The following is a 16201-nucleotide window of genomic DNA, read 5'->3' on the forward strand; positions in this document are numbered from 1 at the left end:
GAGTTGTCTTTTCAGACACCCTATCTGTCCACCAGCAGATTGACTGCAGGCAAGTCCTGCAGTGGTATGCTGAGCTCTTCTCTTTCACCCCTGGCCAGACAAGCTGGTGTGCACATGATGTGGACATGGGGACAGCCTACCTCTCAAAAATTAAATATACTGGCAGTCTGACCAACTCAAAGAGCACATCTAAGCTGAAGTAAGCAAGATGCTGGATCTGGGTGTCATTGAATCCCCTGAGAGCCCCTGGACTAGCCCTATTGTTCTAGTCCCCAAACCTCCTTCCAAGGGTGGACAAACGGGGCTGAGGTTTTGTGTGGACTATATGGGCCTCAATGTAGTAACCAAGACAGATGCACACCCAATTGCTAGGGCTGATTGACAGCTTGGGGCAGCCAAGTTTCTCAGTGCCTTTGATTTAACAGCAGGGTACAGGCAGATTGGTCTGACCCCTGGAGCAAAAGAGAAATCAGCATTCTAAACCCCAGATGGACATTACCAATTTAGTGTAATGCCATTGCCACCATCCAAAGATTTGTGTATAAAGTCCTTGCTGGGGTGGAGTCTTTTAGCGCATCATATCTTGATGATATTGCATTCTGTAGCTCCACTTGGCAGGATCACCTGATCCACCTTGGAAAGGTCCTTGAAGCTCTGCAGAATGCAGGCCTCACTTACATGGCAACTAAGTGCCAGATAGGGCAGGGCTCTTATGTATACTTGGGACACCGTGTAGGTGGAGGCCCAGTACAACCCAAGATCCAGACAATTGTGGACTGGGTAGATTCAACCACCCAGACTCCAGTCCGGGCATTCCTTGGCTTGACAGGATTCTACGGGAGGTTTTTGAAGGGGTATGGTACTATTGTGGCACCCCTCAGAGAACTGACCATTAAGAAAATGCCAAAGAAGATAAACTAAACAGTGAGCTGTCAAAAGGCTTTTGACACTCTGAAGGAAGCAATGTGCTCAGCACCCATTATGAAAGCTCCAGATTATTCTAAGCAGTTCCTAGTGCAGACTGATGCTTCTGAACATGGGATAGGAGCAGTCCTATCCTAACCCAATGAAGATGGCCATTACCAACCTGTTGCTGTCATTAGCAGGAGGTAACTCACCAGAGACCAGCATTGGAGTGCCATTGAGAGGGAAGCCTTTGCTGTGGTTTGGTCCCTTAAGAAGTTGAGATCATACTGGTTTGGTTCTCACTTTCTTGTTCAAACTGAACACAGGCCTCTCAGATGGTCAATGCAAATGAAAGGCAAACATCCCAAACTGTAGAGTTGGTCCATCTCCCTAAAGAGTATGGCCTTTACAGGGGAGCACAGGCTTAGGACTGACCATGCCAATGCAGATGGCCTTTCCAGGTTTTTCGACTTAGACAATGGAGACTGTTGGGAAAGGTTAATCTCATTCTCTTTCATTGGGGGTGGAGGGGAGGTTGTGTAGGTAAGTGCCCCCTTTTTGCCTGGTATTGGATGCAATTTCAACTACAAATACACTGGGTTCCTTCTAACCAGGTCCCCAGTGCCAGCAATTTTACCCCGATTGACAATACATTTAGCACCAACCTGTAAGTCCCTAGTAAATGGTACCTAGGACATGGGGTACTAAAGAGGGTGCCTTAGGGGTAAAGCATGAATGGTGCCACCCCAAGATACCCCTCACCAAGCATGGGCAGACTTTCATTGCAGGCTGGGTGTCTTGGTGTAGATGACATGCCACACATCCTTGTGTGCCAAGCCCACGGACTCTGCATGCAGCCTGGGTATGTCACCCCTACAGCAGGCCTAACAGCCGTAAGCCAGTGTGTACCATACTGCATTCGTGGACATACCTGCTTGAGCAGATATACCCCACTGCTGGTCAGTTGAATTGCTGCCAGCACAAGTGACCAGGCAAGCCAATTTAAGTACATGTGCTGGACACTGGTGAAAAGGAGTTCCCCAGCTACATGATGGCTTCACTGAAACCCAAGATGTTTGGTGTCAAACATCTCATATTAATAAACCCACACGGATTCCAGTGATGGATTTACTAATACATGCCCCCTTAGGGCACCTTAGAGGTGCCCCCTGAAAACCTGCCTTCTACTAGTGTGCTGACGGACTGTTCCTAGCCAGCCTGCCATCTGCAAGAATACCATTTGATTAAATCAACTACTCACCCACACCAGAAAAACACGAAGGATTAAGATTGTATTGAGGCATGCGGTTTAAGTCTAAATCAAAATGATGAAGAAAATAGGATCACAACACCAAAAGTAATTTATTATACATGTTTGGTAGCTGTTTTTCTCGAAAGCAAAAGCACAGTGGACTGGACAGCATTCTGAGCTGAATGAAAACATTGCATAAAATTCACTTAGTTCCCTGAACCTATAGCTCCTAAAGGACATGATACCAATGGACTTTAAAACTTTGAGAAAAGTTAAGTCTTAGCATGATCCTGTGAAGACACACACCTGTGATTGGTAAGCGATTGGCACCACCATGAACGCCCTTCCTTATACTCTCCTTGCAAAGAATATCCCGCAAAGCCAAAGGGAGCAAGTTCAGAAGTCAATATTCAGCAGTGTTTATGGCCCCTGGGCAGCCCAGCTCTGAGGGAGCTCCTGCAGAGATAGACCACAACCAAAACCTTGTTGAATGTTCAGATTCAGCTCAGAGTAAACGGTCAAAAAGAATATTGCTGGCTGAGAGGCCCAAAAGATAAAAGGGCAAGTGAAAGAACAGGGAGGCACCAAGAGCTTTGTAAGAATACCTGTATGGATGAGCAAGCATGTGAAACTTCAAACACCCAGGCGATAAATCAGGATGACAGACAAGTAGATAGTATGTAAAGCTAGGCGTGAGTTGCATATTCAAATAAAGAGTTCAATCAGGAACGCAAGAGATACCATCAGACACTATTGAGTCTACAGATTCTGTTTTAATATCTGTCAAATAAAAGTGAAGCAACAAGGCACTCAACTGCCCAGCTATAGCATGAATTCTTGATTTAGAAATTGCAATGTAATGTTAGTGCTCTCCAGGACCAAATGCTAAAGAATTTAAGGTACAATCTTTGACCAAGGAAGATATCACCCCAAATCCAACAGAACCACCAACTACAAAAGGAGAATTGGGAACTTACCGCTCAGAAGTCAGCTAGAGGAAGGTAAGAGGGAACTCTAGCTCACTTGAAAGTGTAAAACTAGCACCATGAACCGAGAATCAGGGCGTGACTCTGAATGACTTCAAAGAAGATAAACAAAGTAAGGATGAAAACGAGTGTTAGCAAGATGGGAATTCCAATTGAGAAATTATTCTTTCAACGCCCCCCCCGGATATACCGAAGAAGAGTAATATTCTGAGACTCATGAAAGCTATTCTGGACAGTGCACACCTGACAACTTGATTTCAGGTAAGGTTTTGGTCAGGAGGCGCAAAGACCTAGAGGAATTATGGCAAACTGGGCTACTCCATCATTATCAAGTTTAGTAGTACTCAGAACTGATTTTGAATGGGTGCACACAGATTTGTCGCCCTTTGAATGCACTACACACCAACATTCTGACTATATGACTATATATGAGCAGACAGTAATCTCCGGTAAAGGAACGAGTAGAATTGCTTATTATGTCACTAAGCACATATCAAGTGCTGGAGAAGGGATGTCAAACCTCAAAGAAAGATTTGCTTTCAAGAAAAGGAGAACATAATATTTTGCTATCAGCCCACTTCATAAGTAAAAGAGGACAGAGACTCAGTTGTGAGTAGCGCTGTAGAACAGCATCGTCAAAACGACTGACTAAAGGTTCTACATAGGTACAAGAAATACAACAAGGCGTGAGCAGACCAGAACCTAAACAAAAAGTCTTACAGGCTAGGAACTTCTGCCAGATAAAAGGCTGGAGTGTTACCGGTTTAAGGGGGGAAAAAATACAGGTTACTGATTGGGTTAGATGTGGTAAACATTGGTATCTTCAAGAAACGTGGGTTACTGAACAGATCTCAATGGGTGGATCCGTCATATTTGTACCAGCAGTTAGGTGTAAACAAGGGAAAACAATGGGTGCTTAGGGACCTGGGTTTCACATACGTTGCAGTTAGAAGTCCTACAAGTTTAATCACATAACATATTGCACATTCTGTTGGAGGGTCGTGGAGCATATATGAATGTCTTAAATATGTATTAGACATAAGGTAAAAGTAAAGAGGGAGACCCTCTTCTGATGGCACTTGAGGAAGAAGTCCTCTATTTAAGGAATGATCTACTTGGGTACAATGGCATCACCATTTTGATCTGCATATGCTTCAATGTGAGCCACCCCAAGGGATGGCTAGAGAAGAACTAAAAGGGAAGGCTGCACAAAGGCAACAATGGACGTTGATTCAGAATAGGTCTGATATCATAAGGAATTAACCTCGCTTATTGCTATGAGGGTAGATGGTGTATGAGCCCTAAATGCCTGAACAAGGTTTGAGATGCCAGCTTGAAAAACATTCAGCGAGGGAAGCGGATTTAGGCCAACTGAGCATGACTTTATTAATTTGGAAACAAGGTCAACAGTGATGGGTATGGAAAGAGTCCAGTGGGCAGAAAGTGACAAGGACTCCTTTATAACTATCGAATATGCTACTTACCAGTATGCATCTGTTCTTGGCATGTAGGGCTGCTGACATTCATATCTGTGCATAGATCGCCGCCTAGTGTTGGGTCCGGATGATTGCACATTGTTGTCCTGGAAGTCTTCGAAGTATCATGAGATAGGTGGCTCTTCCCCTTTACTACAGTGCGCATGGGCATCGACTCCATCCTTAGATTGTTTTAGCCATTGCGACCAAGATGGAGTGAAACTAAGTGAAAGATGACCATGCTAGAAGTATGTGTGAATTTTGCAGCTGCTACAGGCGCCGGGGAGGAGGGCGGGCGATATGAATGTCAGCAGCCCTACATGCCAAGAACAGATGCATACTGGTAAGTAGCATATTCGGTTCGAGGCATGTGGGCTTCTGAATTCATATCTGTGCATAGAATACATAGCAATCCCTCCATTAGCGGCGGCCGCCTGTGCCAGCTGCAGGAGTTTGGAAAAGTGTCTTTAGAACAGCCTGCCCTACAGCTGCCTGCTGTTTGGAGTGCACATCGACACAATAATGCTTTGTAAATGTGTGTGTGGTAGACCATGTGGCTGCTCTACATATGTCTTCCAAAGGAATATTTCCAAGGAAAGCCATGGAGGCCCCCAACTTTAGGGTGGAGTGGGCCCGTGGTGGAATGGTGAGAGTGCGCTTGGCTTTCTGATAGCAGATCTGAATACATTTAACTATCCACCTAGCTATACCAGCTTTGGAAATGGGGTTACCTTTGTGTTGTGGCGCAAAGGCAACAAAGAGTTGTTTAGTTTTCCTAAAATCCTTGGTCCTATCAATGTAATACATCAAGGCCCTTTTGACGTCAAGGGTGTGGAGCATTCTCTCCGCCAATGACTCAGGATTTTGGAAGAACACAGGTAATTCAATAGTTTGGTTAATATGGAATTGAGATACTACTTTAGGAAGAAATTTAGGGTTAGTGCGGAGCACCACCCTGTTGGAATGAATTTGAATAAATGGCTCTTGTATAGTTAGCGCCTGGAGCTCACTAACTCGTCGCAGCGATGTAATCGCAACAAGGAAAGCCACTTTCCATGTCAAGAACTGAATCTCGCAGGAATGCAGCGGTTCAAAGGGGGGACCCATCAGCCTGGTGAGGACCACATTGAGGTTCCACTCCGGAGCTGGCGGAGTCCGCGGAGGAATAACACGCTTGAGCCCTTCTAGGAAGGCTTTAATAGCAGGCACCCTGAAAAGTGAGAGGTGCTGCCTGTTTGAGATAAGCAGCCATCGCAGATAGATGTATGCGAATGGAAGCATAGGCCAAATTACATTTGTACAGATGGAAAAGATAACAAATGATGTTCTGAATAGAGCATCTAGCGGGTTAATGTTGTGGTCTGCACAGTAAATGACAAACCGCTTCCACTTCGCCGCGTAGCATGCTCTAGTGGTGGGCTTCCTTGCCTCTCGGATGATGTCCATGCAGTCTGGAGGCAAGTTTAGGTACCCAAACTCTAAGACCTCAGGAGCCAGATCGCCAGGTTGAGCTGTTGCGGATCTGGATGCTGAATGTCGCCATGGCTCTGCGTCAGAAGGCTGGGTGTGAGGCGTAGCCTCTGATGCGGTACCACGGACAGTTCCAGAAACGTGGTGTACCATGGTTGGCGAGCCCACGTTGGAGCAACCAGGATGAGAGTCATCGAGTGCTGCCTGAGTTTGCGTGCCACCAGCGGTATCAGAGGTGCTGGGGGAAAAGCGTACGCAAATCTGCCTGACCAGTTCATCCATATCGCATTGCCCTGCGACTGTGGGTGTGGAAACCTGGCGGCGAAGCTTTGGCATTTTGCGTTCTCCCTTGTGGCGAACAGGTCTATCTCTGGATGACCCCACTTTCGGAAGTACGGGTGGAGTACTGATGGATGCAACTCCCACTCGTGCATTTGGTGGCTGTACCTGCTGAGCAGGTCCGCCATTTGATTGTCCTTGCCCGGGAGGTGTTCTGCCATGAGGAAGATGTTCCTCTGAATGGCCCACTTCCACATGCTCTGAGCCAGATGAAACAGCTGCGGAGAGTGGGTACCTCCCTGTTTCTGAATGTAGTACATGGCTGTCATGTTGTCCGTCCGGATCAACACGACCTTGTTGCACAGATGTACTTTGAAAGCTTTTAGTGCCATGAAGATTGCCATCAGTTCCAGAACATTGTTGTGCATCTTCCGTTGCCGTTGCGTCCATAGTCCCTGCACAGTGTAATGGAGTACATGAGCTCCCCATCCCTGGAGAGAAGCGTCCGTTGTCAGGATGATCTGTGGCACAGGCTCTTGGAATGGTCGTCCCTTGCAAAGGTTTAGTGGATTCCACCAATGCAGAGAGTTGTATGCCCGACCGCTCACCAACACTAGGTCTTTCAACTGCCCGTGAGCCTGAGTCCACTGACGTGCAAGGCACTCCTGAAGCGGACGCATATGTAGTCTCGCGTGCGGGACTATGGAAATGCAGGAGGCCAACATGCCTATCAACTGCATGAACACTCTCGCTGGAAGCGAGTGTTGGGGTTTGAATTGTTATATCAGCGATTGAATGCTGCTGACCCTCACTGAATTCGGCTGTGCTGTGGCTGCCAGAGTGTTTATCGTCGCACCCAGATACTGCCGTATGTGGGCGGGCTGGAGGTGGGATTTTGGGTAATTCAGTGAGAATCCCAGATCGTGAAGGAGGTGAATGGTGTGGGACACGTGCGCGGCACACTGCTGGGCTGACTTCGCCTGGATGAGCCAGTCGTCCAGATAAGGGTAGACATGGATGCTCCGTCTCCTTAGGTGCGCCGCCACTGTCGCCAGGCACTTTGTGAACACCCTGGGTGCCGTGGTGACTCCGAAAGGCAAAACCTTGAACTGGTAGTGTTGGTTTTGGATGGTGAACCGGAGGTACTTTCTGTGTGACGGGTGCAGTGGAATGTGAAAATACGCATCCTTTAGGTCTAAAGTTGCGAGAAAATCCCCCTGACTGAGCAACGGGAGCACTTGCTGCAGGGTCAGCATATGGAAGTGCTCCGACAGGATGTACTGGTTGAGGGGCCTGAGGTCCAGGATGGGCCTGAGGGACCCGTCCTTTTTTGGTATTAAGAAGTACAGGGAGTAGACCCCTGTGCCTCTTTCCTGCACAGGCACAAGCTCTATTGCTCCTTTTTGCAGCATGACCATGACCTCCTGCTGCAATAAGTGCAAATCCTCGGCAGACATAGGACGGTGTCTTGGGGGTATGTTGGGTGGAGTTGATGTTAACTCCAGACAATAACCGTATTGTATAAGTTTTCTGACCCACCTGTCTGTGGTGATGGTTCTCCAGACCGGCAGGAACTGCTGAAGTCTCCCCCCGACCGGTGTTGCGTGGTCGGGGAGCAGTGACAAGGCGTCACTGTTTGTTGGTGGCAGAGGATCTGGAGTTGTTGTTTCCACGACCTCTGCCCTTGGCGCTGTTACCACGATATCCCCCTCGACTCTTGTTGGTGTATGTGGACTGAGTGTTGCCTTTGTAGTACTGCGTAGTTTGGGAGAGTTGGCCTCTGGAAACGCCTCTAGTGCTTGAGCGACGAAAAGACCCACCCCGAAACTGCTGGGACTGTAAGGCACCCATGGATTTAGCAGTTTCAGTGTCCTTCTTAATCTTTTCTAAGGTGGTGTCAACCTCTGGGCCAAACAGGGGATCTGGATTCACTGTTTGATTAAGGATGGTGGTTTGTATCTCTTGCTTAAATCCAGAGATTCTCAGCCAGGCATGTCGTCTCAGCATAACACTAGTGTTGACAACCCTGGCTGCGGTGTCAGCCGCGTCCAGAGCGCACTTAATTGAAGCATTAGAGATCAGCTTCCCTTCCTGAATAAGCATCTCAGCTGCCTCCTTGTATTCATCAGGCAGGTGCTGCAACAGGGTCTCCAGCGTGTCATAGTGTGCCCTGTCATACCTCGCCAGAAGCGCTTGTGTATTGGTAATGCACCAGATGTTGGCCGCTTGTGCTGCCACCCTTTTCCCTGATGCCTTAAACACCTTAGATTTTTTGTCTGGGGGAGGAGCATCACCCGTAATCTGAGAATTAGCCCTCTTCTGGGCATTCGAGACGACAAGAGAGTCCAGAGGCAACTGTCCTTTGATGTAGGTAGGATCAGTAGGCGCTGACTTATACTTTTTTCGATCCTAGGGTTTATCACCCTCGCCCTGGTAGGCTCTTTAAAGATCTCTCCAGCATGCTTTAAGACACCTTTCAACATAGGCAGAGTCTTGACAGTCCTCTCCGAGACTGAGAAGGTACCAAAAAGGAAATCAACGTCAATAGGGTCAGCATGGAGCTGGACGTTGTGATTTTTAGCTGCCCGTTCAATGAGGGCATTGAATGCTGCAGAGTCTTCTGTAGGAGACGTCTTAACAGAATATAGTTGAGAGTGTTGTCCTGAATGAGGATCACCTAGGTCAGCACCAGCGGCCCAGGGTTCATTGGTATCCTCAGGGTCTGTATAGACGGGATAGCTGTACTCATCCTCATCATCGCCCTCCCCAGCGTCCACATCAGAGTAAGTGGGCGAAACATTATGAGTCTGTGGAGAAAGTGGTTCCACCAAGACAGGAGTGGAAGCAGAGTCCTTCTTTTTCTTCAGAGGAATCTTGTAGGACTCCATTGGTTGTTCTGGGGCAATTTTCCGCTTGAGGGAAAGCCTGCCCGTTTCGGCTTCAATAAAGTGTTCTTGTTGCTCGTCTACTGAAGGTAGTCGAGGCTTTGGGGTGGGGACCACCGTCGACGACTTCGGCGCCGAGGAAACCTTCTCGGGGACGCTGGCGACCGCCTTAGGAGTGAAAGCCTTCGGCGCCACCTTTGGCGGCAACGTAAAGTGAATGGGCGTTGACGCCTTGTGAGGTTTCTCGACCAGCTTCGGAGGATCCTTTGGTCCGACCGATGAGGCCTTCTCCCTGATGCGCCGTAGGGAGTCCGTCACCTTCTTGGTGAAAGCGGCGGACGGGCGCGCCGGTTCGACGGGATCCTTCGAGGCCTCACCAGGAGTATACTCTCGGGGTGCGCCGCGCTTGGCCCTATCCTGTTGACGCGGAGTCTCGAGAACCTTCGGGTCACTGAGTCCTTTCTTCAGGTCACCGAGAGCTTTCTTCAGGTCACCGAGAGCTTTCTTCGGGTCACCGAGTCCTTTGCTGGTGTCGACTGTCTTCGGCGCCAACGTACTTGGCTCGACCACCTTGACTTTAGTCTTCGGCGCGGCAGACTTCGTCTCGACCCCCTTGACTTGAGCCTTCGGCTCGACAACACCCGTCTGCTTCTTCGGCGCCGAGGGCTCCGAGGCCTTGAATCCGACCAAAGTGATGCGCACTTTCGGTTTCGAGGACGGCACCTGCGCAGTTTCTTTGTGTCGAGACCGTAGGTTTCACTTTCGGTTTTGATTTGCCAGGGTGCGGCTCAACAGCAATGTCCATGGCCGAGCCCGAAGGCGGGCCGTAGAACCCATCGTAAGATCTTGGGTAAGGCCTAATGGCGATCCCTCGACCTGAGCCTTAAGAATTGGTACGGCCCCAGTGTCAGTTTGAGGTAGCTTTTCGTCCGAGCTATCCTCCATGGCCCTGAGGGCCCCGTCGTCGTCTCCTACCTCGTCGACAACTTCTTCAGCTTCGAACATTTCGGCATCCGCGTCGTAGTCGTAGTCGTAGTCGACGTCCGACGCGGGGTTAGACTCACTGATGTCCCTGGTAGATTCTTCCTTGACATCCCCTGCATCGAATATGTCCACAGGCGCCGGTGCAGCTTGCTGGGCCTCCTGGCGCGCAGCTCGTCGAAGCTTAAGCGTCTTCTTGGACCTGAAGCGGGAACAAGCCATGCACTTGGCTTCATCATGGTCCGGCGACAGACACTTGTTGCACACCGGGTGGACGTCGATGTGGGGATACTTCGAGTTGCAGACGGGACATCTCTTAAATGGACTACGGTCCATGATGAACAGTCGATGGGGTCTGAAGCGTCGACTGGGCCTTCCGCGCCGAAAGCACGTGGGTGTATGGAATCCGGCTCGGAACCGAGCTGGAAGAACTAAGACCGAACGCAAGACTATACCGACGAAGAACTAAAGACCTTTTGGTCTTAAGAAAGTTTATCGATTCCGACTAGAGGGAACCCAAAGACATCCGAACCCAATGGCGGAAAAAAACAATCTAAGGATGGAGTCGATGCCCATGCGCACTGTAGTCCAGGGGAGGAGCCACCTATCTCGTGATACTTAGAAGACTCTTCCAGGACAACAATGTGCAATCATCCGGACCCAACACTAGGCGGCGATCTATGCACAGATATGAATTCAGCAGCCCACATGCCTCAAACATAAAAACTCCCAAGCTTTGTGCAAGCTACTATAGTATTTGAACCCTTGGCAGCAGCAGCACAATTTGTTCGCTTTTGGCCGCCATAAGTGTGGCAGGGTATGGTCAGACGTGAGTCCCTTGCTCACTTTGCCACTGGATTCAAGCAAGCCGGGCTGAAGACGGCTGGAATACCAAAAACCGGGCCTCGGAAGCTTGTTTCCGGTCCAGGGAAGGCATGGCTTGGCAGTTCGGGCTGGACTGTTCTCATGAGGCACAGGGTCAGACTGATTTGCATATAGCCATGTCTGAACTGGGGTGGCAGAGTGGGCTAAAGAACGGTGATGGATCAAACCCAGATCTTTTGACTGGGTGTGAGTGTTTGATTGGTTCAGATGCTCCGTCTATCACCACCCCCTTTCGTACTGCACAAATGGACAACCATCAGGGACATGCGAATAAAATGACAAATATGTACACAATTACAACTGGAAAACAATACGCAACTCCTCTGAAAATGACCTACTAATGATTATCACCCTTCAAATATTAAACGCCTTCCTTTCTCAGACGGGATAACCCATACCAAATCCTTTGCTAACTTTGGTAATATGTGAGATTTCATGTAACAAAACCGCAGTCTACAGCCTTTAACAGTGCAACAATCATCAACCCTTAAACGCTTCTTGGTTTAATAAATACATTTCATAATAAATTGGTCAGGCCTACAGCCTGTGTTGCAACTTTTCATAATAAATACATTAAGCCTATGACACCCAATATAAGTTTTCCCAAATAACCAATCACTACCATGTCACCATTACCAACTCAGGCCTACTCAGATCAGAATAAATTGTCCTACCGGGCAGCTCTCAGGCATACTGTTAGAAATTATGAATATACCAAAATTACAGTTGGCAAAAGAATATTAAACCCCTCCTAACAGGGTAATCAATGAGTATCAAAGTGCACATTTTCTACAGAAAGGATTTATCAGAGGGAGAACTGGGAAAGGGGGGGGGTCAAAACCTTTGCCCACAACTGTAAACCGTGAGACTTCACATTCAATACTGGACTACATGTTTTAACACAGTGTAATAACAATCCACCCTTCAGACCCTATACATAAATGAGGCCTCCTGCAATTGTCCTAAATGTTCATAATAAAAAGATAGGACCCATGAACTCGGACATAACTTTTCACACTTACCTGATAGGCTCATAGCCTTGAACTTTAGCTTGTCACCATAACACAGTCCATTGCTTACCATTAATAGGCTTCATCGTCACTCTTTTCCTTGCTTTTCTTCGCTCAGCATGTGCAGGCTTCGCTTCTTCTTGTGTTTGTCACTCCCCTAGAGCATGGACCAAAGTACTACTTCCTTGCCCAGCGTGTGTCCTTCCACTGCTGGACAGGCATTTCTTTTTCTTTTAGTTGCAGCAGTGTATGTGTTTGCAGGCAGTCTCCCACTTGTCCGACATTGTTGCTTGCCTAGTCGCTTGTTGCTTACCCCGTTCCCCTCCCGTGTTCTTTGCCACCTCCCACTCAAACCCCTCCCCCATTGTAACTTGCTCCATCCTATCAGAAAAAAAAAACCATTGCCAATAGGTTTAGACTGTGCAAGAGCTATTGGCTGCAGGTTTAAAAAAATGCTTTGACATTGCTAGCGCTGACCGCGCCATTATTATTATTATTTTTTACTTTAAGCCACACTGCTGCACAACATGGCAACAAAAAAAACACATTGGCAATAACTTTCGCAGAGGCGAGACCTATCGGCTTTGCCAATGCTTGTTTTGTAGCTGGTATTCAACAAGTGCCCGGCTGCTTGTCTACCTCGAACACAAAACCTTCAGTTTTGTGAATGCAAAAGCTTAGAAATACAAGTTGTACTTTCCGACTGTAACCACTGGGTGGCATGCATTGCTCATCTAATATGCGAAATACTGTTCATGCTGCAAAACCAGTATCTGCCCCTCTCAGGGAATTTTCCCAAGAATGAGCCGCAGGCTGCAGTAAACTTAAAGCTAGCCGGGGTTGGTAGGTAGATCAATGTGAAATCCGAGGAATTGTCGAACCAACTTTCAGAATGACAAAGAATGTTCAAATCATTGTCAAGTCAGTTCAGCCAGAACCAGAGATAAATAACCACGGAAATATTCCATGTGGATATGTTGAAAATATGCCATGGATGGGGCTTAGCTTAACACCCTCGGTTCATCCTAAATCAGGCGCAGCACACATGTTTCTTGCAATCCCCCACATCCTAGGAGAGATCCTCCTCTGCTGGATCTGGAAAAGAAAAGGGCCTTGATCTGTCCTGACGACCACAGGGCCTCTCAAATTACTTGTGTTTTTGGACAGGGGCCTCTAGACCAGCATTGCACTGCCCCAAATCCTTCCTCACCAGACACAATGTCCTATCTAGAAGTGGATCATCTTGCTCAGTTCTATACAACGTTCCTAAAGGATCTTCCCTCTATTCCTCTTAACATCTGTGGCAGGCAATCTTCAGCAGTCCCCATTGAACAGCCACATGTACATTGACAATGCGGACACCCACTTCCACCTCGAAAACAGACCAGAGACACCAATCAAAGTTTCTGTCATTTCACTGGATGAAGGAGAGCTACCTGTACTAAAACTGGATATCTTAAGCTAATTGGGCTTTGGGTTTCCAAACTTTGGTCATATTCTTAAACACCAGCCTCACCTTTGCTCCACAGGTCAGTTCTGCAGCAACGGGTGAGACATGCATCTCTCCCTCCAACAGAAACTTCTCCCACTCCTCCAATCTGAACACATAATTGAGCAAGCCAGAGGCCTTGTCCTAGTAAGCAGTGACTACTGCAAAATCACTTACCCAGGGCTCCCTAAGAAACCTACAGGTTCCAAGAACTCCCGAACCAGGCAGCATGAATGTGTCTGAATCTCAGAAAGTGAAACCACACCAAACCTGCTAGTAAAACTAGTTGCCAGTAGACACGAGTATGAAATGTAAAGTCCTACATGCCACCTACAGTGTACCGGGTCACAGATCCTTCTTTAGAAGCGGACAGCTGTCAATCCACTGCATTACCCCACAAGCCTTCATACAAGTAGAAATAGTGGCAAATATCTCTGTGAGTAAGGATCGAGACGGAAACACCCTTAAACCAAGCACAACAGCTCAACAAACAATGCACAGTTAAGGAAACTCTTGAAAACAGAGTTTGCCTTCATCTAGGATTATCTAGGAACAAGGGTTCTGTTGAAGAAAATTGGACATGGTTACTCACCCTTGTGAAATGGATGCGAATTTCCACTGCCTGCACTCAAACTGTAATTTGTACCCGCTAGCGCTTTGAAGAAACCAAAAGCTAGCATGTACGGCTATATTAGATTCCACAATACATTCACCAATAGGAACAGGACAGTGGAGGGCGACAAAAAAAGTATATTTATACCCACTTACTAAGACTCAGAGTAGATAGATGCATAGAAAAGAATATTCGTGAGAGGAAGACAGAGCAAGAATAAAGGCTTCCAACCACCAATAATGAATTCGAAACAATGGGAACATGATAAGGTATTTAAAAAAATAATTTATTTATAATATTTAAAACAAAGACATTTTGTTTCTGAGTGCTTATTTAAAAAGAAGAGAAAATGTGTGATGTAATACAAAAAAAGAGTTTTGAAGCTACACCTCAGCATCTGGGCAGAAATGTGTTCAGATTATCTCTGTCCCGACAGAGGAAGACCTCTTGCTGCTCTGTACTCAGTGAGTCCTGGAGAGCCGATTGTAATGATACCCTAAAGTATTTGGCTCCCTCTGATAGATCCAGCAATAACAGATAGTCTTGGCATGAACTTAAAGCTAATCAGGTCTCTATGAGAGTGATGTAAAGAGACCTGCTGTGTCATGTTGTCAGTGGGTCGCTGGTCTCATCCTCGCACAGCAGAAACTCCTGGATTTCCTTCTTCATCTCAGCCCTAAAACATCAAAGGGAAAGAGTGAATTTACAATAGAAGGTGGAGGAAATGGTGCTGCTTGAATCATTGTAGAGACTGAAAAAGAAAAGGTTTTCACCTCCATTTGACTCCCACCAGATCTCTATGTATGCATACAGTGATATTACAACTTCACAGTACTTGTTTTTAGTTGAGTCACTAGCCAGATCCTGTGAGGGTCTGGGAACGCATTAGACCACTGTTAAGGTATAAAGACAGGAGGCGGTGTTAGGACAGAGCCGCGAAGAAGAGCAAGGAGATCAATCACAGAGTACGGAGCTAAGGTGGGTCTACCTTTCGCCTTTTCGTTCTCTGGTTGCTTGTATACCTGATGACAAGTGTTAGTTAACTTGCTGCTTGCTGTCTTTCCAATGTAGCCTTTCAGGTCCAACCATCATCCACAGTGAGTTGTTGACCAGCAAATTATTAATTAAGATATTCATGTTGGTCTAGTGTGTCTGTCAGCCAATCAGTGGGAAGTGTATGTTGAGAGACATCTTACTTTCTCCAGCTTGTGAAGCTCTGCTTTTTCACTTCCCCTCATGCCCAAACTCAGGATCTCTGGCGCCCTCATCTACCAGCCTCCCGGCTACACTGGGAATTGGAGTTCTACAACCCCCAACGCAATCTCTTCTGTGATACTTAAAAGTGCCAATTTTACTCTACTTGGAGACCTAAATATGCACTTAAAATGTCACCTGCACACTTAGTCAAGGGCTTATAGACAACCTGGGCACTTTGAACGTTAAGATAATAAATTCCTCCCCCACTCATAGAGCAGGTCATTTGCTGGACCCCATTTTTCTAATATTACAGGCCTCACCACGGATTCTCCCATTCCACTACTCTGGTCTGACCACTTTGCAGTACACTTTTCTATACCTTTTCATTCCTCACCCACTCCGACTGCAGTCAGGCCAAAAGCCATGGCCAGAAATTGGGCCAAATTTGACACTTCTGCACTCAACACATGCTTGCTGAGTACCCTACCTCGGCTAGAACAAAAGGTTGAACTAGATCAACCTACAGTCAACAACTGGCTCAGAGACTCTCTAGATATGATCCTACCAGCCAAACCAAAATCCTTTTACAGGCAACTTGCCCCTCCCCTTGGTTTAACGAATCTCTACAGGCAAAAAAGAAACTCTACAAGCGATTGGAAAAGCTTGGAGGAACCTATATGACAAACTCAAAAAAGAAATACAAAACAGCCTTGAGTCACTACCATGTGCACTGCAGAATGTGCAAGCTTTCTTCTATTGAGAAAAAAATCCCT

General features: G+C 47.2%; 1 protein-coding gene across 2 annotated transcripts in view; it reads right to left on the minus strand.

The window, feature by feature from the left end:
• Nucleotides 1–14499: 14499 nt before the first annotated feature.
• CTU2 (cytosolic thiouridylase subunit 2) overlaps nt 14500–16201 on the minus strand; it is a 167402-nt gene continuing 165700 nt past the window's right edge. For both annotated transcript variants that reach the window (XM_086945812.1, XM_086945811.1), the window contains exon 15: nt 14500–14907. In XM_086945812.1, coding sequence (XP_086801938.1) covers nt 14835–14907 — 73 coding nt within the window. In that variant the 3' untranslated portion in view covers nt 14500–14834. The remainder of the gene's footprint in view (nt 14908–16201) is intronic.

The sequence above is a fragment of the Lissotriton vulgaris genome, chromosome 12 (assembly GCF_964263255.1).
Source record: "Lissotriton vulgaris chromosome 12, aLisVul1.2, whole genome shotgun sequence".
NCBI classification, from domain to species: Eukaryota; Metazoa; Chordata; class Amphibia; order Caudata; family Salamandridae; genus Lissotriton; species Lissotriton vulgaris.